Source organism: Chelon labrosus (assembly GCF_963514085.1).
Source record: "Chelon labrosus genome assembly, chromosome: 12".
NCBI classification, from domain to species: Eukaryota; Metazoa; Chordata; class Actinopteri; order Mugiliformes; family Mugilidae; genus Chelon; species Chelon labrosus.
Window position 1 is genome coordinate 9,218,447 of NC_140345.1, and position 24,773 is coordinate 9,243,219.

The 24,773-nt window shown below is 41.6% G+C and overlaps 5 protein-coding genes across 8 annotated transcripts; 2 read left to right on the top strand and 3 right to left on the bottom strand.

Annotated features, from left to right (window-relative positions):
- Positions 1 to 66: 66 nt before the first annotated feature.
- foxj2 (forkhead box J2) lies at positions 67 to 6,414 on the bottom strand. 2 transcript variants are annotated; one of them, XM_084557720.1, is made up of 11 exons: positions 6,177 to 6,414; positions 5,511 to 5,860; positions 5,325 to 5,399; positions 5,131 to 5,229; positions 4,314 to 4,472; positions 3,706 to 4,210; positions 3,410 to 3,625; positions 3,194 to 3,295; positions 2,407 to 2,511; positions 2,170 to 2,268; positions 67 to 1,700 (listed from the first exon to the last, which is right to left on the bottom strand). In XM_084557720.1, the coding sequence occupies exons 2-11, from the start codon at positions 5,832 to 5,834 to the stop codon at positions 1,588 to 1,590; spliced, it is 1,797 nt and encodes a 598-aa protein (XP_084413846.1). In that variant the 5' UTR covers positions 5,835 to 5,860; positions 6,177 to 6,414; the 3' UTR covers positions 67 to 1,587. The 2 variants fall into 2 exon arrangements, with proteins under 2 accessions (XP_084413846.1, XP_084413845.1); XM_084557719.1 differs by having other exon boundaries at positions 2,170 to 2,511.
- Positions 6,415 to 6,647: 233 nt separating this feature from the next.
- On the bottom strand, positions 6,648 to 11,558 carry isoc2 (isochorismatase domain containing 2). Of its 3 annotated transcripts, none has more exons than XM_084557492.1 (7): positions 9,657 to 11,558; positions 9,029 to 9,116; positions 8,528 to 8,652; positions 8,233 to 8,445; positions 7,269 to 7,339; positions 7,048 to 7,165; positions 6,648 to 6,791 (listed from the first exon to the last, which is right to left on the bottom strand). In XM_084557492.1, exons 1-7 carry the CDS (start codon positions 9,672 to 9,674, stop codon positions 6,726 to 6,728), a joined length of 699 nt encoding a protein of 232 aa, XP_084413618.1. In that variant the 5' UTR covers positions 9,675 to 11,558; the 3' UTR covers positions 6,648 to 6,725. The 3 variants fall into 3 exon arrangements, with proteins under 3 accessions (XP_084413618.1, XP_084413620.1, XP_084413619.1); XM_084557494.1 differs by lacking the exon at positions 9,657 to 11,558 and adding an exon at positions 9,504 to 9,613; XM_084557493.1 differs by lacking the exon at positions 9,657 to 11,558 and adding an exon at positions 9,307 to 9,415.
- atg12 (ATG12 autophagy related 12 homolog) lies at positions 9,390 to 13,240 on the top strand. The gene is made up of 4 exons (XM_084557495.1): positions 9,390 to 9,603; positions 11,589 to 11,725; positions 11,809 to 11,871; positions 13,052 to 13,240. Exons 1-4 carry the CDS (start codon positions 9,510 to 9,512, stop codon positions 13,109 to 13,111), a joined length of 354 nt encoding a protein of 117 aa, XP_084413621.1. The 5' UTR covers positions 9,390 to 9,509; the 3' UTR covers positions 13,112 to 13,240.
- A 2,563-nt stretch (positions 13,241 to 15,803) lies between these two features.
- On the top strand, positions 15,804 to 20,132 carry LOC311497453 (germ cell-specific gene 1-like protein). Its single transcript, XM_084557774.1, has 6 exons — positions 15,804 to 16,568; positions 18,761 to 18,943; positions 19,055 to 19,102; positions 19,191 to 19,343; positions 19,503 to 19,614; positions 19,714 to 20,132. Exons 1-6 carry the CDS (start codon positions 16,373 to 16,375, stop codon positions 20,084 to 20,086), a joined length of 1,065 nt encoding a protein of 354 aa, XP_084413900.1. The 5' UTR covers positions 15,804 to 16,372; the 3' UTR covers positions 20,087 to 20,132.
- A 1,278-nt stretch (positions 20,133 to 21,410) lies between these two features.
- On the bottom strand, positions 21,411 to 24,545 carry rcvrn2 (recoverin 2). Its single transcript, XM_084556296.1, has 3 exons — positions 24,145 to 24,545; positions 22,133 to 22,244; positions 21,411 to 21,691 (listed from the first exon to the last, which is right to left on the bottom strand). Exons 1-3 carry the CDS (start codon positions 24,523 to 24,525, stop codon positions 21,603 to 21,605), a joined length of 582 nt encoding a protein of 193 aa, XP_084412422.1. The 5' UTR covers positions 24,526 to 24,545; the 3' UTR covers positions 21,411 to 21,602.
- Between the last annotated feature and the right edge of the window lie 228 nt (positions 24,546 to 24,773).

Sequence of the window (24,773 nt, forward strand, 5' to 3'; positions counted from 1 at the left end):
ATCCAGTTCTGTTCTGTACTGTTCTACATGTTGTGTTTTTTTCAGTCCTGTCTTGATATGAAGGTAAGTCTGTGAGAGCAGGATTTTTCAGTAGTGTCACTCTGTTCTAATCTTACTGCACTGAGAGAGATGGAGGGAGGGGTGACATAGCCACTAACAAACTGAGCAGATAAAACTGTTGTCCCGGCCTCTTCCTCAATCACCCTCTAGGATGAAGACAAACACTGAATCACTGAAATGAAACGAGCGCATGAAGGATGATTTTTAATGGACTCCAGACTGAGATACGGACTGAAATACCTGCATTAACATTTCAGGCACAATGTGGTCAAATTGTTTCAATTATTTCACTTTTAATTTAATTTAATGTTAAATGTAATTTATTTTTTCCCAATTTCCGGGGACAAATAAACAAGGAAAACCATGTGATGATGCCATTTAAATCAAATGCTTATTTTTTTCTTCCTGATTATTGTAGAAAACTAAAGAGCTCTGACATCTGTGGTCTGATGACGGAAAAATGTTTGTTGAATCTGTGTGTTTGCAGCAGTGTGTGAATGAGAACACAAATGCTCATTTGTGAGTGCGCAAGTATGCAATAGTACAAATGCCCGTTTCTGTGTATATGTTGTAGTATCTGTCTCCATTTTTCTTATGTCCGATCTCATTTCAGTGACTCAGAAAGGAAGAAGTGACATCCACTATTTTCGTTTTTGCAAATCACAGTGTCTTTTATTAATAGTATGTAAAGTTGGGATCTCAAATGAGGTATTATAAGGGTCACATTTCTTTTTCTGTCAGTCCTATTTCACAACCTTCTTTTTAATCAAGCAGTTTTTCTTCCTGATCACACATTTCATACGGGATTCCTGGCATGCAGGTGTCCCAGAGCAACACTGTCCTTGTGTTTCATCTCCCTTTCCTTTGGAGAGGGAGAGCTACTGATGCTTCTTAAAAAACAACAAAAAAAGACAATTATTTCAGTGAATGAAAGGAGAAAAAACAGGGACTTGACAACATGCTCCATGCTGTTCTTTTAATTAAGTTTGATGAATTTATTGTTATTTTATATCAACAAGAAAAAAATATCTCTTTTATCGGGTAAGGTTGAATTTTGTGTGGTGTTGACTGTGAACATTCACATTTGAAAAGTAAAATGGAAAAAAAAATCAAAAGAAATTTATGAAATAAAACAAAAACACAGGATTTGTGGTCGGGGTTTTTTTCATGCTTCCGCTGAAGTAAATGCTCTCATGCTGTATATGCATTTTTATTTTCTAACATGCAATAATGTGACAATAATAAACAGACACTTTATTTTCTTTGGTGAACATGTTTATAAATTTTACAATCCAACAGCTTGCCATTTACCTACACAAGACCAGCTGAACAAACTATTACAGCATATGAATTGGAGCAACAGTGGAGGAAGTCATTTGAAGCTTGAAATATACTGTATATAATTCAGTCATATATGACAAACTTGATCCCAGACTTAACATTTACAAAAGTGAGGCAGCCTCTGCAAAGAAAACAGCCACACGCATTGCTCGTTTCGTAATTGTTCCCCCGCGCAAACGGCGAGGATCAAACGAGCAGAGAATCCCAGTCAAAGTCGTCCTGGATCTCCTCACTGTTGCTGTGTAGATTCTTTAGTGGAGGGCGCTGTGGGGGTGTCATTGACTGAGCCTGAATCCCAGCTGAGACAGAAAAGAGAAGCAGGCACTCAGTGGAGGGAAGTGAAAGAATAGTAAATAGTTGTGTTTTTTTCTAACTGAATCACTTCTTTGCAACAGACAAGACTGCTGCCACCATTCTGGAAACAAAGAACCTTATTGTCCATAAAACATGTCTTCATTTTTGGTCACTGTAATAACTTGTGCTAACACGTTTTTAAAAATGTTCAAGGGCCACAATCCATTGATGATATTCTGCATTGTTACACGGAGCAAACTCTGATAGATAACCATTTGATTGGTATAATTCAAACTGCTGTGTCCTGATGCTGGCTTCAGTATTTTTATATATTTTAACCCAAACAAATCTGCTGGAGGATTATAAAGGGTTAGGTACAGACCTGGGAACAAGTGAATTCATTTTTACTGATGAATTAAGTTGCCATGCATATAAATAAGTAAACAACTTTTGACCATGATGTCCAACTCTCACCGGTTGTGTTGGCAGGCTGTGACAGCTGCGGTCTCTGAAGACCCGGTCCCTGCATGTGCAGAGCCCTCCGAGGCGGCTGCGCGCCGTTGGTGGGGGGAACTATGGGAGAGTAGGGAAGGGGTGACGGGTGAGTGAGGCTGGACAGGGTAGGAGGCGGGTTGGAGGCGAATGTTGGTACTTGTAGGTGGTGAGGTGCACCGAGGGCTAGCGGGGAGTTATTCCCCGAGGTGATCATGCCTTTCTGGGTGAAGAAGCGGTTCAGAGAGTCGCACAGGGAGGTGAAGAGCGCCGGGTCCAGGGCCCAGTCGCAGAGCTCTGCTTGCCGCATGCTCTCCAGGAGGTCTGGGAACAGGAAAATGAGGGAACAGTTCGAAGGCAGGTACATGGAAGCATGAATGTTATCAGTCCAGACTGTCTGCCTTAAACATGAAACTATCTAAAGATACAACAAAACTTTTCCTCAAAAATTATATTATTTCATCAAACAAAATCAACATCTATCTATTGTTAACATCTACTAATTAGTAAATCTTCTGAAATGTTAAACTGTTAACAAAAGACAACCATCCTAAAGGGTCACTTCATCCAAACAACATTTTTCTAATTTACTTCTAGAGATATCTGTCCATAAAGGTGGCTTTCATCTCTTGAGCTGGCTGCCTTCAAGAAATCTCAAGCTTCATAACTTTTAATTAACTTTAACAAATTGACAGCTACATTTATTTCAGGCTGCAACTTTATTTACATGATCAAATGAGCTGGGAGTTTCTTAAGAGATTAATTACTTTTCTTCAGCTCAAAAATCCAAATTCTTTTTTATCACATATGACAGAACAAATCAAGTATTGACTAATTCATTACCAATCTAATTGACTAACTCAACACCTTAGCTCTTATTTTCATTAGTCAAATACTATGAGGAGGAACCTCTGCAGGTAAAACCCAAAGTTCCCCAAGAATACGTTTTCATTTGTAATTTGGGTGAAGTGACCCTTTAAACGAGACTGTGGTGAACAGCACAGACCTGGGTGACCAGAGAGGTCTATGTTTGCCCAGTCTAGATTGCTGGCAATGCGGAAGCTCTCCTTCAGAGAATCTGGGTTACTGAACCAGTCAGGTGGCACCGCTACAGTGGAAGGGAGGAAGGCAGCTTTAGATGGCAACAAACTTTGCATATTATTATCCTGGTGTTGTATTAAATTCAAGCATCTCTGAGTTGACAAGGTAATGTGAGACTCACTGTATTGTGAAATCCGCTCTGTGTCAGGTGGGTGTGCGGCTGGCACAGATGGAGCAGCCGGTGCAGGAGGTGCAGCTGGCGCAGGTGGTGCAGATGGTACGTGCTGTGCATGTGGTACAGATGGTGCAGGAACAGGATGAGGAGACATTGGTAGCAGGGTTGGAGTGTGAAGAGGGGTAGTGTCATTACTTGGGATAAAAAGGGGAGCAATATCCGCTGGAAAGGAAAAACAAAATGAGAAGACATTTATAGGTGTACTATTGTTACAGTAACACATATATACACCTGATACTTACACTGTGAGCCTCCCCGCTCTCGCATTGTCTTGACGAGAGACTTGAAAGAGGCGTACAAGTCCGGCAAGTTAAGCTCATCGAAGGTGAAACGCATTGGAGGATCAGCGGAGGTGTTTAATGAGACAGCAGGAGGGGCAGCAACAGATGAAGGGGCAGTCGACACGGAGGCGTGCTGGGGCACCGACACAGTGCAGACAGGCGCTGGCGTCGAGTTAGGAGCGCAGGAGAAAGTAGAAACAGGCATAGGACCTGAAGTGGCTGGAAAGGACAACGAAGAATCAGAGAAAGAGGGAGCCGCTGGAGAAGAGGTGGGCATATTGGCAGCAGACAGAGGTGATACAGAAGCAGCGGGGATGGAAAAAGTGGAGCCGGTTGGGTGAGGAGGAGGGAAAGAGTTGATGGATGACATGGGCGGAGCAACAGGTGGGAGCCCAGCCGACAGGGAGACGGATGGATGAGGGACCGGGAGGCTAGAGAGGGAGTGGGGCATGTAGGGTGATGGTTGCTGTGAAGACAAAGACGAGATATTATATGAGGTTCTGTTCGATTGAGAAACCGCCCAACGAACCACCCGGGCTGTGACAGAAGAAGGGGGAAGGTGACTCTACCTTGCATGGGGGAGGAGAGAGGGACACAGACTGGGGGGACTGCTGCTGGATGGCGCCGAGTGGTTCTGAGTTCAGAAGCGTGAGGTCTGTATGGGCTGATGGTTGATGTTGATGAGGGGAGGGCCTTCGCTCTGCCTGTGTCTCAGGTATATGAGGAACCTGTAACAACACAGAAGAAGAGGAGGAATTCAAATCTATTAGGACAGTGGCATTACTCAGATGTACTCAGGTTGAATTTAAAGTCTGTTGATGTAGCTATGGTTTTAATGTTATGTGCTAAGGTTTTGAAATATCAGTGTCAATACCAATTAGGCACAACATTATAACCACCTTCCTAATATTGTGTAGGTCTCCCTTGTCCCTCCAAAACAGTTGTGACTCATCAGAGAATGGACATGGGCCTTCTGAGGGTGTCCTGTTGCGTAGATCATCCCACAGATACTTGATCAGTTTGGGATCTAGTGAATTTGGAGGCCAGGTCAACACCTTGTGCTGTTTTTCATGTTTTTTGAGTTGTTCCTAAAGCGTTTTTGTGTGTGCGCCTGTGTCAGGCTGCATCCTGCTGGGGATGGCTGCTGCCATCAAGGAATGTCATTGCTATAGGGTGGGGGTGCCTGGTCTGGTCTAGGTGGGTGGTACATGTCTAAGTTACATCCACATGAATGTTATGAATGAAGGTCCAAAAGTCACAAAATGCTCAGTGTTATTATTTACTTCTCCTGTCAGTGGTTTTAATGTTGCGGCTGATCGGTGTATGCATTTGATATTTTGACAGTCAAGGACTGTTGAATGATGAATGTGTGATAAAGCAACATACTTCCTCCTGCTCCTCTTCCTCTTCCTCCTCTGGATAGGGACGTTTAGGTGCTCTCATTTGATTCACCTCTGAAGGTCCATCCATCGTCCAATATGAGCCCTGAAAATACAGTAAGTTCCTAGTTTATTACTCTTTAAAACAAATATTTGTGCGCCTCAGAACACAAGAACGTCATAATATAAGAAGTAGCTCACCTTGCCAGGGTCGTTCTGTGGTCGAGGAACTTTCCTGAAGCATTTATTAAGTGACAGATTGTGCCGAATGGAGTTCTGTGGAGAATGAAATGAGTGAGTCGTGCAGCAGCCTCTGATGATAATCATGCTAACTACTTCAGTAACATATACTCTGATACTGTGTTGTATTTGGACAGTAGAGCTTGCCTTCCATCCGCGGCCTGCTCGGCTGTAGTAGGGGAAAGTGTCACTGATCCAGGTGTAGATGTCATTTAAACTCAACTTCCTCTCAGGTGCAGCTGCTATTGCCATGGCGATGAGAGTGGCGTAGCTGTGGGGGGGTTTCCCCTTGCAGTTAGAAGGGGAGGGGTCCGGCACTGAGGGTAGGAAGTCTCCTCTCTCCCTCCCTCTGTCTTTCTTCTTGTCCCTCTCCACTCCTCCTCCTCTCTCTTTCCCAGAGCGGAGGCTGCTGATTCCCAACTGAGGCAGCCAGTCAATACTAGTGAGACTAGAGTCCAAGTCGGAGGACATTGTGTCTCTTTTTCTCTGTCGACAGTCTGTAGGATCAGAAGAGTAAGTACTGGATCAACATGTGCTTTCTCTTTACGTTTACTTAGCACATTGTGGAGACACACAAACAGCGAGCAGCCTCACAGCAGACTCCCCGTGCCTGTCATGTAACAGAGTCAGCCGTTCTGCTCCTGTACTTCCAACCAGCGTCAATCACAAACCAGTAAGTTTAGACACCAGACACGTTGTGCTGCCCTGGAAACTTTCCACTCGCAAGCAAACGCGTAGCATGAATCCATATACAAATGAGGCAATTTCCCGCTCCAGTTAATGTTTTCTGAGGAAGAAGAGTGACTTGCTTACCTCTCTGTGGTCAATCGAGGCCCAAGGCCTTAAAAGTGTTAATATTTTATGCTGTCATGAGCTGTGTACGACTACTGACAAACTGCCTTCCGTCCTGTCCTTCAGACGTCTCTCTTCAGCATGTTGATCCCCTCAAGGCGTCCAATTATACCTCCGGTTTGTCAAAGTTTGTCTAACTTTGGAGAAATATACACAGAAACTTATCGGAGAGCTTCCTTTTTCTCTCCCTCCCTCTCCCTCTTTCTCCTTCCCCTCCCTTTCTGACTTTACCAGAATGACATCACTCACTCCTCCCCCTCTGTGACAACTCTCTTTGCACCCGCCTCCATGTGTTGGACCCACCTCTTCAGTCTTCTGCCTGCATTTTCACAGCCGGCCGGGTTCCCATTACAGAGAAACACACCTGAACTCTCATACTGTCAAACAAGGCACGAGGATCTGATTCAGATACATGAACACAAAAGGCTGAAGTGGCATTATTTCTTTATTGTTTCATAGACTTCAAGCTGTGAATTTCAGTACAGCTGGACGTAATGACAGGTGATCTCTCTACAGAGCACTGAAGAAGGCCAGAAGGCCAGTGTCAGGGGATGGGTGGGTCAAAAGCTTCTGGATCTGAAAACACAGTAAACAACATGTATTAGCCACTTATACTCATGAATTGAATACTGGCATGTTCACACAGGCACATTTACGACAAAAGACGTGTCACAATAGATTCTCACTGCACCCTTTAAAATGGTGTATTCTTTACTAAGCTACAGTTTGTATACTTATTTAAAGTACTGTATCTATCATTCTTAAAGTGTATTCACATCTAAACAGACAAAAGTCTCTCGGGAGTGGAACAGCAAGCAGCTGTAGTGAGCACCTCCTTGAAGTTGGGGTGTTTGGCATCTTGAACCAGCTGCAGCAGAACGCCCTCTGTGGTGGTGAGGTAAGCTCCGCTCTGCTTCAGTCGAGACAGAGCAAACAAACGGTCCGTCTGGCTGTGGAGGTAAACACAAATGTTCACAGTTTAGCAAACACGTAACGTGCACACAGCGAATTACTATAATTATGCAGAGAAACCTCAGCAGAGTACATGGATACCTTCTGGATGAGACGGCGTCAGCGACAATGTGGACCTCCATGCCCTTCTCCAGCAGGTCAAAAGTTGTACACTGAACATAAAAGCAAAGAGGAGACTTTTTTCATACATTCACTATCAAAAAGAAAGCCGCCTGTAACACACTAAGCTAGAAAAAACAACAACACATAACTGCATATTTACACCACTCCCTTTCCCCTCAGAATATCGTCACCGCAAATTTATGGATGAGCACAGCCCAGACACCAACAATCAGCACACGGCCACACTATAGAGCACAACACTAACAAGCTATCACTACTAAACAGAACAACACTAACTATTACCTTGCTAGTGAGTTAAGCTACACAATGTTCATGTTTTTAGTCGTTGGGTCTGTGATAGCAAAACTAATGCTACCACCTGTTGAGTTCAGCAGGTGTCAGCATGTGTCCCTTCTTTGCTGTCTAGTTGGAATACTTCTATGTGGATTGACTGGAGCCATTTTGCTTGCTTAACATCACTAACTCCTCCTTTCATTTTTTTTATTTGCAGATTCTTTAATCCATGTGTTTACATGTGGCAAACTCCACCTCAAATCTAAGGCCGTCCACAGCCCACCCACATTTAGAACAGTATAATAACTAAACATGTGACATTATGACTTCCTTCACACTGCTTTGTTTTTGCATTAGCTAGCAAACAGTGTGTAGATGCAATGCAGTATGAACACATGCATCAAGATGTACTAAAAATAAATTAATAGTGGTCTTTAATGTCTGATAAAAAGCTCCACTGATTATTTTTTTTCAGTGCAAGAATATATAAAACATTGCTGTGTATCTTTTAGTCCTGTAGGAAAGCAGAATGTAAAGTAGAAGATTAATCTGTATTACATGCAGGCAAAGAGCTTCCAGTTTTTCTCTTCTTTGAGCTAAAGAAAGATACTGTGGCAATTTAATTGATGTAACAATAATGTGGTCTTACTGCGATACAGGCATGTGCTTCTATTCCACACAGTATAGCTTGCTTGGGGTTCCCCAGGGCTTGCAGCTCCTGCTCCACCGCCTCTATCATCATGGTAAATGACGTTTTAGCATGGGCTTTGAGGTCCCCTGCTCCCAGCTCTGGCACCGTGGGTCCCAGCCCTTTAGGATACTGCTCGGTCAATATAGAGGGGATGCCCAGAACGCGACTAGCCTGTGAGAAGGAGGAGACAGGTTTAATTTACACTGTCCGTTTAATTCAAACTTAACTAACAGAGATGGCGACTAAAACTGACCTGGAGCAATCTGGATGCATTGCTGACAATGTTGGTGAACTGGAAGATGTTGGGTCTGAACTTCTCCTGCATGTCACAGAGGAAGAGGACTGCATCCTTGGTGGAGAGCCGGCCAATTTTCGCCACTGCAAAATCAAGGAACAAAAAATATTTTTTTAAGTTCAGATACATTACTCAGTGTTTCCTGGCACCTTCCTTGGAGTTATATATGGTAATGTAATGTATACTACTATCATATTTGTAATATAGCTACTTGCTATTCTTTTTAAGCATTATTTGGATAATAACTATAGCACTTTTTTGAGAACAACAAAAAAAAAAACTTCCAGGCATTTTTAAACAATAGGGCTTTTGTGCATACTTAAATAGGAAAGAGGATGTCTTCCTTGCACGAAATATGTTCTCCTTGGTGTTTCAGTGTCTTGTGAGAGCAAACTGATTTTGAATTGCACCGACAGAGAGATCATTTGAGCGAACTAAATCATAAAAAATGGGACTTACTGTTGCTCGAATAGTCCAAATGTGATACGGAGGAGATCGTGGAAAGTTTAACTGTCAGGTTAAACTTTAATTGCACATGTAACGCCTCCTGCGTAATTGGAAACCAACAGAATATTTACCTGTGTTACTTGCAAGTGAACAAGGAAGAACGCATTCGATATTGACCAAAAACGACATGTAACAATATAATGAGGGAATATTAAATATCAGTATCTGAATTCGTTAGGTAATAATTACGTTGTTAACAAATATGTTCCAATGTCAAAATATAAACTAACCTAGCATGTAGCTACGGAGGCACAAAAGTTCAAGAGTCCTTCTCAGATAAGCTCCGCCCATTTGAATCGTATGAGCCAATAGAATTACATGTCGTAAAGATGGACGTTTCTTTAAGCCAATAACAGCCACTGTTTGTCACGAATCGCCTCGCTAACCAAGGTGGGTGGACCACCGTAGTGTAACCCCGAGTGGTCACCTGAAGATGTCTGACAATGCAGAATCCCCAACAGAAACGCAAAAAGAGGAGCCCCAACCACCGTCAGAGGACACAGCGACAAATGAAGAGAAGAAAAAAAGTAAGAAAGCCTAAAATGTCGAAATTACTACGATACTGGCGAGTTATAGTTACCCGTTTATGAGAACTCATGCTAATGCTAAAGAGAATACTTCCGGTTTTGTTACGTGAAGTGCAACTGACAGTAGATTAGACCAATAGGGTGGATGGATTTTGTCCGTTTAGCCAATAAACATGGAGCTTTTTAACAAGTGGTACTACCGGTTTGTGGCAATGGAGAAGCTAACAACAGTAAATATTGAGGCAATATATTATCTGTTTGCTTTTAGGGGTCGCATGTTTTACCAAGAGTCTATTCATTGCCATAATTTATCAAATATATTTTACAGTGACGCTTAATAGCAACGACATATCTTGCATATAAGGATGATATTTGTGAGCTAAGCTAACGAGCGACAGTTAGCTTAAAGCTTTGCAAAATTTAACTTTAAAAGTACCGTTCAGTTTCACAATTGTTTAAAAAACTCTATGGATCATTTTGCCAAATAATGTTATTACGGGTATGTTAAAATTTATGAAACTTAATATTCAAATTAGGGTCAAGAAGATGTAGCACAATACTTACTGTTGTCTGGCAAGAGATGTTATCAACAAAATTAATATGTTATCATACAGTAAATAAATGACCCTGCATGTTAAGTATACACCAATCACAACACTGAAACCACTGACCGTTGACCATCGCGTGACAATGCAGTGTTCTGCTGGGAAACTTTTGGACCTGGCATTCATGTGGATGTTACTTAGGCGTGTACCACCCACCTAGACCAGACCAGGCACCCCCACCCCATAGCAATGACACTCCTTGATGGCAGCAGGATGCAGCCCGACACAGACACACACACAAAAACGCTTTAGGAACAACTCAAAAAACATGAAGAACAGCACAAGGTGTTGACCTGGCCTCCAAATTCACTAGATCCCAAACGGATCAAGTATCTGTGGGATGATCCACTGAGGCCCCTCTACTCAACCCATAGGACCCAAAGGCCCCCACTAACAACATTATGTTACCAGACACCACAGGAGACCCTCAGAAGGACCATGTCCATTCTCTGATGAGTCACAATTGTTTTGGAGGCACAAGGGAGACCTACACAATATTAGGAGGCACCTTGTCTTGTCCATGAGAAGAAGTTAAGCTCCACCGTTATTAGACCTGTGTGCACAGTGATTCTGTAGGTGGCCACAAGTATGTTGTTCGCAAACAATATTCAGAAACTTCCCATCCATTTTATTATTCACATTTTATAAACTTAAATCCACCTTGCTAGTACCATGTTGGACTTGCTTTTGTGTTTTTGTACATCCAGTTAGGGTTAGGGGGTTAGGGTTGCCCCCCCCCCCCCACACATACACCATTTCACCACCAACAGCCTGAACTGTTGATACAAGGCAGGATGGATCCATGCTTTCATGGTGTTTATGCCAAATTTTGACCCTACCATCTGGATGTCGCTGCAGAATTTGTGACTCATCAGACAAGGCAACCTATTTCCAATCTGCTATTTGTCCAATTCTTGTGAGCTTTTGCAAATTGTAGCTTCAGTTTTCTGTTCTTAGCTGACAGGAGTAGTACTCTGTATGAGCTTCTGCTGCCGTAGCCCATCTTCTTCAAGGTTTAACTTGTTGTGTGCTCAGAGGTGATCTTCTGCATACCTCAAGCGTATCCAAAAAAGGTTTAAAAAAAAACCTTCAAAGACATACCTCAAGTGGTTATTTGAAATACTGTTTGTTTCCTATCTCACATAAGATGGAGAAATCCCAATCTCTGCACGTCTGGATTTGATGCAAGTGTTTAAAAATAATGATTAAGAGGAAGCACAGCATTTTGTTTTTCCACTGCAGTCATGCGTGAATGGGTTTTACGGGAACAAGCACACACAATTTCCACTGAACAGATCAAGTTTAGATTTGCATGGACCAGTCTGGGCAGGGACCACTTTCACTTTTATTTTCTCCTTCTTTTTTTTTTTTTTTTTGCAGTTGATGTGCTGTTGAAGGCGGTGGGAGACACTCCAATAATGAAAACAAGGAAGTGGGCAATGGAGAGGGGGAGAACGGTGCAGTCCCTTTCTCAGTTCATTTCTCGTTTCCTCAAGTTTGATGCCAATGAACAATTGGTAAGAAGGGACTTTTTCTACTGTCTAATTAATCTCAAATAAAGTTTTGGACATAATTAAAAATCTGTTTCATTTTTTTCCAGTTCATCTATGTTAACCAGTCTTTTGCCCCCTCACCGGATCAAGAAGTAGGGATCCTTTTTGATGTGAGTATATGGTCAGATTTAATGCTTAGTTCTTGCAGTTAGTATAACATAATGTGATTTACAGAGCAGAACTACTGTATATGCAGAGGCATATGTATGTATAATGCTTCTAATAAAAAAATAACTATAGACTACTAAACTAACCCAGACAAATCTATTATTTTATTCAGTTGCGTCTTGGCCCCGTTAGGCCCTTTAGTTGGCGTTACTTCCAGAAAAAAAAATCATATCTGTGGAAATGTAATGTAACATTACAACATTGTGCAACGTTGTTTTTAATAAGATTGTTTTCATCGTGAATAACCACACTGGGTTTCCACATTACTGAATTAGCTTCATTACATTAACTGATGCACCTGTAAGGAGTCGTAGTTATTAATGTGAGTTAGCAACTAGCCTTGCGTTAGCTAATGTTACTGGCAGCTATTTTATTAAAATGAAATGACATATCTTTGACAATAACTTTAATACATCACCTCCTACATGAGTCACATCAGATAAATTTTTATCTGCAATGCAGCTGAAGACTCCCATGATCCAAGGCTACTTTATCGTGTGCTGCCCTAGTAAGACATACAATAATTTATATACAGTTCTCCATGTTATAACTAGAAGAAACAGTTATGGTGAAATAGGAGAACCAAGTAGTTTAAAATGTGATAATAGCCATAACATATCCTATCAATATTCACGATTCAAAACACACACAGTTTTTCCTTTAAGACTTGGAAAAATACAAAATTTTGCCTCAAAAAAATAAATATGTGAGACAGTTGGAACACCTAAAAATCACAGCATATGTGTGTATACCTTAATGGAAGAGTCTCTTTACCTCTGTGAAATACTCAGATACTAGTGTGAGTGACAGGCAGGTTTGTACCTGTAGGTTGAGCCTACATGGGTGGACAGGTCATGTGGAGCTTTGACCAGCAGGGGGGGCAATAAGAGGGCCTCTCCATGTGTGAGTCAAGATCCTTGTAGTTAATGCCTTGATAAGTAACAGTGAAGACCTCAAAGTCTAGAAATCATGCTGGTCAATGCACTTGAACTCTTGACAGATCAATGTCCAGTTTAAACAGTCTCATATTGGATCTGCTAAATAACTGTGTACACTGATTGATCCCCGTGTAAACATTTCATGAACACTGAGTCTTTTCTTCTGTCTTTGTCTCTCGTTCAGTGCTTCGGCAGTGACGGCAAGCTGGTTCTACATTACTGTAAATCTCAAGCCTGGGGTTAACTGCTGCCTGCATCTTAATTTTCCATCTGCTCCTTCTTAAATTCATCCTCACAAACATGTACACAATGTTGTTTTCCCCAATGTATTGTCTTTCACTTTTATGTACATACACTGTAAATAAATGATTATGATGATGTAAAGCTCTGTGTACTGTTTTTTTAGGCATCGCATTTGACACCCAAATGTAAACGCTTGCAGTGGGCTCAGGGTTTGGCTTTGCACGGAGAACAAAATGAAGCCCAGTCATATAAATTAGTGGCTCGAGATTATTGTTTTGTTTCTTCCCTCTTAGTGTAGTAATGAAATATCAATTAAAGCCTGTTATGCTGTGGTACTTAAACTCATGAGGAAGATTTAGTCAGGTTCAGAAGGAAACACCTCTGAAAAAGTGAGAGATATGAAGATAGGGGGCACTACACGAGCAGATGGACTCAGAGGGGATTACATGATTCAGGGTGGGTTTGTCACATAAATTCCCAAGAAAGACGGAAAAGAGGGTGGAGTGGCGTGGAGACAGACGCTCAATCGCTCCATCAGTTTGCATCCATCTGTCTATTGGCCAGGAGGATTACAGGGAGCGATGCAGCTGGAGAGGTAAGGCTCACTGATGCTCGTCCTGGAGGGGGAACACTGGTGGTGTACAGAGGAAAAAGATGAAGAGGATAGTGACAGACAGTCTGTTCAAGATGGAGTTACTAAGTTCTTAAGGAGCTTTTTGATTAAAGGGCTCTTCAACAAGGCTAAGATAACCGAGGATTGTAGGTTCAGAGCGCTGCAAGAAGTGACAGCTGAAGACAGGGCTTTACCATGGTACTCCTCTCATGTTTGACATGAACTACTACAAAGGAGAAGAAAAAGGTCTTTGGTAGGTAATTACCACATGTTCATTTAAAATAAGTGAAGCTGGATGATTAGTTGATTGTTGGAAAAGGAATCAGCAGCTACTGTAATGACTGATTGTTACTTTTACAAGAACAAATACACAACAGTTGAAGACATTAGAATGTGAGGATTCATTTCCTTTTACTTTTAGTGTTGTTTGATCATAAGATAAGTAACTGGTTTTGGATTAAAGTTTGATCAAGTAAACACAATTAACATTGATTCATCTCATCTTAGGCTCTGGCATTTTTTAAACTATTTTAAACAAATATTTAAGCTGTTTTCTACAGACTAAATGCACTGAAATATGTGATGACATTATTAATGCAGCTGACCTTATTATATTCACAAAAGATTGTTCAAATAATTTGGTGATGAATGCGGGTTAAACCTTACATGCTGTTTAGGTCACATTTGACCCAGTTTGACATTTGGCAGCAGTTAATATACCCTAAACGTCATTCTTTTAGTCTGAAATTCTGTGACTTTTCCTAAAGAGACCTAAAATACGCAAAAATGAGGCTGTATCGGGTAAAGTTTGGGTCAAAAACGAATGTTGTCGAACTTATAAAAGACACTCTCCTGCTCTCTGAAACATTTATTTAGGTTTAATCATACATTTAGTAATGAGACATGCTTTATTTATTTTAGTCTAAACCGAACTCTAATTTAAAATCTGGTTAAGACACTTATTATGAAGGAATTCTTGGTCCAGGTAAAACTTGACCCAAACCATATCGTGAAGACTTCAAGAATGAACAGTATGTAAGGGTTAAATGAAGGGAACAGTTCATGTTCAGTTTGTCAGTATAAACAAACTTGTTGGTGAATTTTAAAAGCTGAACCATCCCTGTAAAAACGTTCTACTGATGTGAAAGTTTTCCTTCTAGATTAGCCTGCGCTCAACTCATTCATGTGCACTCAAAGCTTATCCATCACATCCTTTGTTCATCCTGAAGTGCTCTGTTGTCTATCTTGAGGAGTGTGGTGGTGAATGAGCTGGCTCTGGGTTTCTGCTTTACCCAAGAAGAAGTAATCCAGTAATTAAGTTTACTGTGTCATTATTGAAGGAATTTGGGACCAGTCAGACACGTCTATAATGGTGTACATTTATAAGAACCTAAACATCTTAAAAAAAAATATTTTTTTACATTTTGACCGGACAACTACGTATTAGCTGATAATGCAGTGGTGTAACTACCGAAGTAATACTTTCATGGTTGTTTACCAAATTATTATACTGGTGTATTTTTTTATGATCAGCAGTATTCACCGGATCAGAGTTGAGTGAATGTGCTAAATTCAGCAGGTTTAACTTGCATGTTGTGTTGTTTTTCAGGGGCTGCCGGTTGACAGGGGGCTATTGCATGAGAGCGAGAAACACAGCCAACGTGGTCAGAGTGAACTTCACACTGAAATACACCTAACACAAACAGATTAAAGCAGATTTCCAGGGATTACTAGTAAAAATTTCATTTAGATCTGTGGCTTATCCATAATTTCATCAGCAAAAAAAAAAAAAAAGAAAAAAGAAAAAGTAATCTATTGTTTTGCTCCACTTAAGGTCCAGCAGGGAAGTTCATAATGTATTTCCGGCTCAGTGTGTTAATTAATCAGAAGGCGCAAACCAATTAGACTGGGTCACAGGAAAAGACACATAACCATTATAAAAAGCTGGAGCCCGTTAGATTTTAGGTCTTGTCATATGGACACCTTAGTTTTAGCCTTTGTCTTCCACATTCAACAATTCATCAGTTTAAAGATGTTACTTTATCTCCTCCATGGATTTACACATTTTAATAATAGATTGTAGTATTTTTAATTAGTCTAATACTGCCACACTGAAGGGTTAGATGTGTTGAGTTCAGGGGATGTATGTTCATATCAGTTCCCCCAGGAATCAGTAGCAGGATACCACATTGTATCTGTCCAACCAGAACCCTGTCCTTGCATTCCCACTCTTCTCATTCGCCCTGCCCACGTCGTCCACCTAAATCCCCTCTTGTTCATTTTATTTTGATCCATCTATCCTTTCCCACGTGTATCAACTTCAGAGCATCTCATCCTCCTCCCTCCCGTCTCGTTCTCTTTTCAGTCACGCTGTCTTTGCAGGATCACTTCGTCAGCTGTTTTGTGATCTTCTGTCCCCATTGTTACATCACATATATCTTTGCTTTCTATTAAAACCTGGCAGCTCATCGCCTCTTAAAACCGTCCCAAAGCATCTGTCCCAAACGCACGGCCCCATCTGTGACTGTACCCATTCCCTCTGCCCCGCTGCCACGTGTGTTCTCCCCCTTCCGTCTCCTCTCTGCCTTACCTTCCCTCTCCTCTCTCTCTGGCTGGCGTCTCCGTGCCTCCCTCTTCTTCCGTGTGGCCATGCTGGAGAGTTTGTCCCGCCGCTCTCGCTCCCTGCTCTCCCTGACCTTGACCAGTTTGGCTCTGGCCCTCTCCATCCTGGCTCTCTGCACCTCCTACTGGTGTGAGGGCACTCACAAGGTGGTCAAGCCCCTCTGCCTGTCGCCCGTCAAAATGAAGAACTGTGGTCAGAACAACAGCGAGCCCTACACCACAGGTAAGGAAATGCCCCACAGATGACTTAAAGATGTTTTTTTACAAAGTATTTTGTGCAATACTTTATTGTTTCTGCTTCTCTTCTCTTCTTTTCTCTTCTCTTCTCTTCTCTTCTCTTCTCTTCTCTTCTCTGGTGCACCTCCCCTTTTGTGCAAGTAGCTTCCTTCAGATGTAATGTCTTGTGTGCTAACAGCATTTATGAGTACAAACAGGGTTCAGAAGTCAAATTGCATTGCACAAAGAACATGCTGCAAGGAATGTTTTAGCTAAATGTTCTTCAGATTGACATATTTTCCATTTTCCTCGCAACTAAAGAGGCAACAGGTTGTATCTAACAGCAGGTGTGCTACTAAATGTGATGCAAGAAGTGTTCAAAGCCTTTACTTTGTAAAAATGCTCCAATACAAGTTATGTCAACATGTTATAATGCACATAATACCGATGCATTATGCATTGCAGCATTCATTGTTATGGTGAGAAGAAGCATAATGTTGCTTAAATTAACTCCACGTATCTCAAAAGCTGGAACAGTATTTGACCAACTGGTAGAACATGAAGCTTTTTGACACCTCCATAGTCCCTGTTTGCTAAAATGTAAAGCCTATGAAACGAAAACAACCAGTTCTCTTGAGACTAATCCCGGCGTCTGTTGCAGCACGTTCGCAGGCATGTCACAATTTGTTTTTAACAACAGCAGCTCTTCACTTTATTTTCTCTTTCAACAGTCGTGATGAATCCTTGGCAGGAGAATAGTCAGACTCAGTGGTAATTTGAACCATGAAACATTGTAAGTGACGAGATGCCACCCGACATATTTTTACCCAGAGATACCTTCTTCAGGACAAGCATACAGTGTCTTCTGTAAAAAAAAAAAAAAACTTGACTTAAGTTCATCTCAGTGTCCTGTTTACATGCTAATTCTCCAGCCAGTGATGGGACAAAATTAAATCAGACATTTCCAGAATTCATGCACTCCTGAAAAATCTGCACAGACCTGGCAAACTTCCAACTTTTTCTGTGACCTTTTATTGACTCTTGGCATTTGAATTCAAACTTCTTCTTGAAGAAACCTGACAGGGTTTCCATTCCTGGATACGTGCGTGCATACATGCCTAAAATGCATCTTTATGAAGCTGACTTTTCCAGAATTTTGGCCTTGACAGCTGAACCTGATTCCACACGTGTTGAATACCTTGATCTTTGCAGTGTGTCACGGAATAACAAACAATACCTGGAACTAATCTGACAGCTGACAAGCTTCTCCCTCCGTTCGAAAGTGATTGTCCTCGGTTTTGGTATTTTTTTAATCTTTTTTGTTCCACAGGGAACTCAATTAAGGCTTAGTATTCATCTGTGGGGTGTGAGGCGTCGCTCCCAAAGGTTCGTTCACACATACAGTACAGGAGAGGCTGATTTACTTTCTCAGTAAATATGCTTAATCCACTCTGAGATTAACAGCTTCATAAAGAAATCAACTTTGATCGCTACATGTACTACCTTGTACAGAAAAATCCACCTTTCCTAATGCACGCTGGTGGATTTAATGCCCCCTTACGAATCTAAACCTGATATACAAACACACGTGGCATGACAAGGTGCACACTGACAAGGCTGCATGTGACTGCGAAAGACAAAGGCTGCATGTTACTTTTGAACAAACTTGCAGATGTTTTGCGCCCACCTTTTTCCTTTGTGTTTTTAAAGCTGATACTCAATTCTTACCTCTTAATTAAACCCCCATTACATCTCTGTTAAGACACCTTATCCTCTTTAAATCCTAACTGGCTTCTTGGAGAATCAAATTTTTGGCGAGTCTTCGTGCATCTGCTTGCTGATACTTGCTTCTACTTTGTTTTTGATTTGTCCTCAGTGAATCGATCGTCAATACTGGTGCCTCACAGGAAGATTTGTTTGTTTGGCACGTGCATGATATGGATCCTGTGCATGCAGGTTTCCTCCCACGCTCTCCCACGTTCCTCCCACTATGCATGTCTGGATAAATTAGATATTCCATAAATATCAGCGTGATCATGAAGGGGTTTGTTTTTCTAGTCTGAAGGACCATATGGAGACAGGCCTTCCACCCAAGTGCATGCTTATGTTCACTAGCTCCATCAACCAAAATAAGAATAAACAGGTGCAAAAATGAACCCAAAAAGGCTTTTCTCATTGTCATCTTCTTCTCTTACGCAGAGAGTCCCACTCAGAACCCCTACAACCGCACGCTGTCTCCCGCCAGGAGAGACGAGCTGGCCAAGATCAGACAAAGACAGCTGGCCAACGCAGTCCACTACATCTGGGAGACCGGGGAAGACAAGTTTGCTTTCAGATACTTTCACACCGGCTTCTGGGAAAGCTGTGAAAAACACAATGATGGTGAGACCATGCAAAAATCACACTTGCACCCGGTCGCGATATTAGCTGTCCTCTGCCTGCTCGTATACACTGTTGTTAAAGCCTTTCACCTTCATCGGTGTCATTCCATAGGGGAGAAATGTCGCAGCTTTATAGATCTAACTCCAGGGGAAACTCAAGGTAAGCCGCTCCTGCTGTGATATCTACATTTTGTCATTTAATCAACTGTCCTTTCATGACAGCGTACATATTTTTATTGTGTTTGCAGGTGTACTCTGGCTGTCAGTTATTTCTGAGTTTACATACATCGGCCTGCTGGGGATGGGCTTCTTACTGATGTGGCTGGAAGTCTTGTGCTCCCATAAAGAGATGCACTCACTAAAAATCAATGCCTATGCAGCTATCTGTACTGTCCTATCAGGTGAGACCCAGTGTCATTTACATTATTTAGTCTTTTTTTTCTTTTTCTTTCAGTTTTTCTTTCAGTCTTTCAGATATGACAAAATCCATTCAGTACTGGCTTTCCCATTTGAGTTTCCTGGATTTGGCAAAAGTTTGGATTGTTTCGTCTCTGGTGTAGGTCTTCTTGGGATGGTGGCGCACATGATGTACACCACAGTATTTCAGATGACAGTCATTGTGGGTCCCAAAGACTGGAGGCCTCAGTCCTGGGACTACGGCTGGTCATTTGCGTAAGCGTGTGCTCTTCTGAGACAGCATTTAAGCACAAAACACTACTCTAGACAGGTGTTTCTCTTGTCTCATAACTAATCTGAATCGTCTGTTCCTAGTCTTGCCTGGGTGTCCTTCAGTTGCTGCATGGGGGCAGCTGTGGTCACGCTCAACTCCTACACAAAGACCATCATCGAGCTTCGTCGCAGGCAGAGACTACGTCTGGAGGAAGCAAGAGCTGCCACCCACGCCCCATCCTATGACGAGGTTGTCCCAGGGGGTGGCCTTTACTCTGTCAGTGGCCTATTGCAGTGCCCGGATGGCATGATTGATGTGGCATGGGCCCCAAACGGCAGCGTGGTTGGAGTGGGAAATGGGGACGTGCCGACACTGGTTCTAGTAGGAGGCTGTGGGCCAGAGGGCTGCGAGGACTGTGAGAGAGAGATGGATGAGATGGATGAGGCCATGGACCGAGTTGATTCCCCTTGTTAGGGGATCCACAGCGCACACCAACTCTCAAAAACTCTGAGAAACTGAACAGGAGAGACACTGTTATCGATCTGGAGAAGGTCAATGTGAGCAAACAGATCCTGTTATTCTTGTCTTACACCTTGACTTCCACTGATGTTGGGATGAAAAGGGTTAAAGGCTCAGCATTTATCAAAATGTTAAGACTACGATATATGTACAGGGAACATTCACATGCAAACTGGCATGTTTTCTGGGTATTTCTCAGTGCCTCATGGTGGGAAAGTAAATATACATATCTCTATATAAAAGGATATAAATGTTTCTATTATGTATATATGTTAAGCTGCAATTTATCAGGACAACCGTCTTCTCAGTGATCAGTTTGTTGGGATGGCTATTTGTTTTCCCGAGAAACCATCCAATTTGTTATGTAACCTCATCTTTCTTAACACGTTTCGCTTCTCAAGGTCTTTCTTTCGCTGGCGACAAAAGTTTAACAGACACAGAATTTAGATGCAATGCACATACTGTATAACGAAAGCTCCAGCGAATGGGTTTGTCCGCGGAGATACACAGACAGACCCATAGAGATAGAAAGATTACAGAGATTTTGAAAAGTCTGCTCTCTGATGTTGAACAGAAGATTATGTGTAAACCAGTAATCCCGAGTTGGATGGAAAGAAGGAGGACTGGAGTGAGGGGAGCTACGGAGGGAAGGAGAGCAGCAGGTTGCGGGGGGTCAGAATGACATTTAAAAAAAATAAAAAATACATGTGCACATACACTTTAACATCACACTTTCAGGGAAACAAATGATTTGCCAATTTGCATGAAGCTTTTTTCTCTTTATTGACTGTGTTTCATATAAAATTACACAGACAGTCATTTGGAAAGCAACATAAATGTAACCACATTTACTTCAAATATCTGTACTTTTCAAATAATCCTGGATTTGCCGTTTGGGATTAATACAGTTGAAAACCTACAACCTGAAGCTCCACTTTTGTCAGCATCATTATCATGTGCAGTTTGTTTCTAGGTCAATGAAGAATTTATTGTGTTCAGAGGAAAGATAAATAAATTGATTTCCAAACCACAGATGTATGTGAAAACCTTTACTTTATTGTACATTGGATAGAGTACAACACTTGAGAGCTACAACTCCAGTTAAGACATTTCAAATTATGTAAAAAAAAAAAAAAAAAAACTATAACAAGCTAGCACATTAGATAATACTTTTAAAATTATCATTACATTTATCTGTAGGTGAATTTTTATTTGAGCCATTTAAAGGTTAACAGTGGAACAATGTACATATATTTATACAGTCACTAGAAATCATTTTGGCTGTTCATGTATTATACTATGCTATATTCGCCTCTAATGGCCTCGATTTGATAAAAATTCATTAACAAACAGAAAAACGAAGTGAACGAAAAACTTACTGAAAAGTTAATTACAACCAAGACACTGCATGAATGAATGAATATATACACTGAGTGGGACAGAGGTTAGAAGAGGGTGAATAGGAATTACTTTATTGTGATATTGGTTCATAGTGGATAAGACGCATCGCATTCTCATTTTCAATCACTCCTTTGATGAACTCTCCTTCAGCCAGTCGCTCTGTGAGGAAAAAAGGAAAGAGTAAGAAATGTCAACGTGAGGAGAAAAAAAACTTAAAAGAGATCTAAGTGGTAAACACAAGCCTGAATATGATCTTTGTATCCCATCTAAGAAATCCGATCTTATCTCCTGTGTGGGTGGGTGACAGTCGCATGCAATGCCGGTGTCACTTAAGGTTTCATGGCCAGCAGTTGGCAATAACATAATAAAGCTTGCATGACATGAGTGATGCCGTAAGTGTGGATGACCCCTCCAGGTGGATTTATTGTTTGTATTCTTGTTAATCCAAACAGTTTATTGTAAAATGTAATCTTCCCTACAGGATGTCGGAGCATCTGCTGAAGAAAGTTAGAAAGAGCTTAGACTGATTTAATCTCCCTGTAACATAGTACACGATGCACAGCACGGGGACAATGTATGTGTTCATGTGAGGTCGCCTACCATTGTCTTTCTTTTCAAAGTAAGCCCACAGCTTGTCGGCTCTCTTCTCGGGTGTGTTCTCATCCTCTGGTAGCTTGCTCTGCTCCTCCTTGGGGATCAGCTTAAATATGGCCTGAGAGGGGGTTGGGTATGAGATAATACATCATTTCTCTGAACATCATCACAGCACATAACAACAAATGTGTGCAAGCCAATAAGTAAGTAACCTGTAGGACGGATGAGTAAGCTCCTTGCCTTCTTAAGTTAATTAAAGCCTTGATCATCCATGTGGTTGACAAGCTACTGAACCAAAACAACCTGACACTGACAGAAAAGATACAATACTATCGTCTTTAGTATTTTCTTTTGTCCTAATTATTGTCGTTGGTCACTGAGCAATGTAGGTGGATGCAACCGAATCAAGTGGCCTACAAATAAATCAACAATCCTCACATGCAAAGTGAAGTGAATGCAGCTACAAGAGCAGTCCTAGAAAGACTGATCATCACCATTTAAACGCAGACTATTTATTGAAATCCAGCGGATTGTAAATGACTAAATGACTGTGCACTTTAGGTTCAGGTCTTTAAGTGTGTGTCCCAGTTAGAGTGAAAGCACTCATCTCCAACATTTAAGGCACCTAGATTAACATGGATTAGTGCCAAGACTCAGGCCACAGGCCAAACACCAAGATGTCATCTCTTTTCTCTCTGGATTCTCCCTCCATCTTGCCCCTCTGATCTTGTGGTCTGAATAGTTCAGACTGTAGATGAACAACAAGGTAGTGAGGAGGTAGCCAGTCATAAATAATTATACCAAGCGGAGTCAAGTGTCTGCTGTATACCTGACCCTGTTTAAACCCTTTATTTATCAGTCTGCCCCATCACTGTAGCATACTCTAATAATTTTGTGTATTTCTTTCCCTTGTGAATGGTTCCTACATCAGATCCACATCTAACACATCCAACCTTTAAATAATGTTTTTTTTTTTTTTTTACATGCAAAGCTGTTTTATTTCTGCCATCAGCTTGCCATTTTGCAGACTTTTGTGTTGTTGTAGGCCATTGAACTGCTATTATGGCTTTAAAATTCAGCTATTATGCAGTGGTTGTAAACATGATGCTTATGGACTCGGGCCAGTTGGCCAGAAATTAAATCCCATTACTATGCCAGCTGGATCCTCAGCTGATCTGTCTAAACCTCTTACAATGCTATATCATTTGTCTTAAAACAAAATACAAGAAACTTTACAACAATAATCAGAGTGAGTTTCTGAGTGTATGAAAACAATGTCAGACATTTGTTATAATACGGTATATAGTCTAAATGACAGTCTCAGGGATAAAAAAAATCACGGATTACACTCAGGATGACGAGTGGACCCTCTGCTAGCCTTGAAATACAAGAGGAAGGGCCATGCTCAAGAGTAGGACTGGCTATATTATCTCAGAGCTAAACCTATAATCACCGATTATCAGGAGTTTCAGGCTCAAATAGAAGGGCTAACTGGACTGTTAATTAGGACGTGCATACCCTGCCGGGGATGGTCGACATCCAGTCGACAGCAACACAGTTTAGACTTTACAGGAGGCAGTCAAAATAATAATGTTACTCAGTAACAATGCCACAGAGTGTCACCTCAAAGATGTCGTCCCACTGAGTTAAACTAACACGTGGCATCGAAACAAAAACCTCTAAAATTTAAAGCTGGTGTCTTGGATTGCTTTACGTCAGCTAATCCTTTTTATATTTTCCTTCCACTGTAGTTGAAAACCTTTCCCTAAGGACAGCGAGCAACCTTAGTCCTTATTATCATTTTCAGAAATAATAATTGTGTTGAAAGAAAAGATTTTCTGTTTCAAGCACTCTCTAGTGAAAACTATCCCAGGCAGTTTTTGAGATGCTAATAAAAAGCCAGGAGGAGATTCATTTCCTTCTGAAAAAGCCACATTTTAAATAACAGCTGAAAAGATTGAACAGTTAACTTCTTTTTTTTGTCATCATTTCATTAGTAGCACATGATTCAGCCTCACCTGGCAGATCTCTGTCACTTCTGTCTTGTTGATGTATCCGTTCTTGTCCACATCAAACAGCGAGAAGGCCCACTCCAGCTTTCGGGTCGTCTTCCCGGTGGAGGTCATGTGCAGTGCAATGATGTACTCCTTGAAGTCCAAAGTGCCGTCGTCGTTGGTGTCGAAGGAGCGGAACACATGCCGCGCGTAGGTCTTGGCGTCGCTGTCAGGGAAGAAGCGGCTGTAGATCTGCTCAAACTCTTCTGGCGTGATGCGTCCTGTTGGACACTGCTTCTGAAAGTTCTCGTACCACTGGCTGATTTCATTCTCAGTGAACTTGGTGGTGAGCTTCAGGTCCTCCAGGATCTCCTTGGATAGTGCGCTACTGGTGCTATTTCCCATGGTAGTTGCTTTCAGTGTCTCAGAGTCTTAATTCTCTCAAACTCCCTGCCAAGTATCTGCCACCTGAGTCCCTCAGAGGTTTTCTTCTCCTGTCCTTAAGACTTTCTTCTGTGTCCAAAATACAATCTCGCTCCCTGGCTTGATGTCTTCTTCTTCTTTTGGTGTTAAAGACAAACGAGAAGCCCAAAAGAAATATGACTTAGAAATGTGACATAATCCACTCATGAAATCTGAAATTCTAAACAACA

Coding starts and splice junctions, on each gene's coding strand:
- isoc2 (XM_084557492.1), bottom strand. Junction 7,340..8,232: donor AAGCACATGCCTGTATCGCA/GTAAGACCACAT, acceptor TTTTATGTTCAG/TGTACAACTTTTGACCTGCT. Junction 6,792..7,047: donor AACACCCCAACTTCAAGGAG/GTGCTCACTACA, acceptor CTGTGTTTTCAG/ATCCAGAAGCTTTTGACCCA.
- rcvrn2 (XM_084556296.1), bottom strand. CDS start 24,525: ATGGGAAATAGCACCAGTAGCGCACTATCCAAGGAGATCCTGGAGGAC. Junction 22,245..24,144: donor AAGTGACAGAGATCTGCCAG/GTGAGGCTGAAT, acceptor ACCCCCTCTCAG/GCCATATTTAAGCTGATCCC. Junction 21,692..22,132: donor CTTTGAAAAGAAAGACAATG/GTAGGCGACCTC, acceptor TTTTCCTCACAG/AGCGACTGGCTGAAGGAGAG.
- foxj2 (XM_084557719.1), bottom strand. CDS start 5,834: ATGTCCTCCGACTTGGACTCTAGTCTCACTAGTATTGACTGGCTGCCT. Junction 3,296..3,409: donor AGAGCGGATTTCACAATACA/GTGAGTCTCACA, acceptor CTTCCACTGTAG/CGGTGCCACCTGACTGGTTC. Junction 1,701..2,169: donor ACAGCCTGCCAACACAACCG/GTGAGAGTTGGA, acceptor TTTCTGTCTCAG/CTGGGATTCAGGCTCAGTCA.
- atg12 (XM_084557495.1), top strand. CDS start 9,510: ATGTCTGACAATGCAGAATCCCCAACAGAAACGCAAAAAGAGGAGCCC. Junction 9,604..11,588: donor AAATGAAGAGAAGAAAAAAA/GTAAGAAAGCCT, acceptor TTTTTTTTGCAG/TTGATGTGCTGTTGAAGGCG. Junction 11,872..13,051: donor AAGTAGGGATCCTTTTTGAT/GTGAGTATATGG, acceptor TCTCTCGTTCAG/TGCTTCGGCAGTGACGGCAA.
- LOC311497453 (XM_084557774.1), top strand. CDS start 16,373: ATGCTGGAGAGTTTGTCCCGCCGCTCTCGCTCCCTGCTCTCCCTGACC. Junction 16,569..18,760: donor CAGCGAGCCCTACACCACAG/GTAAGGAAATGC, acceptor TCTCTTACGCAG/AGAGTCCCACTCAGAACCCC. Junction 19,615..19,713: donor GACTACGGCTGGTCATTTGC/GTAAGCGTGTGC, acceptor GTCTGTTCCTAG/TCTTGCCTGGGTGTCCTTCA.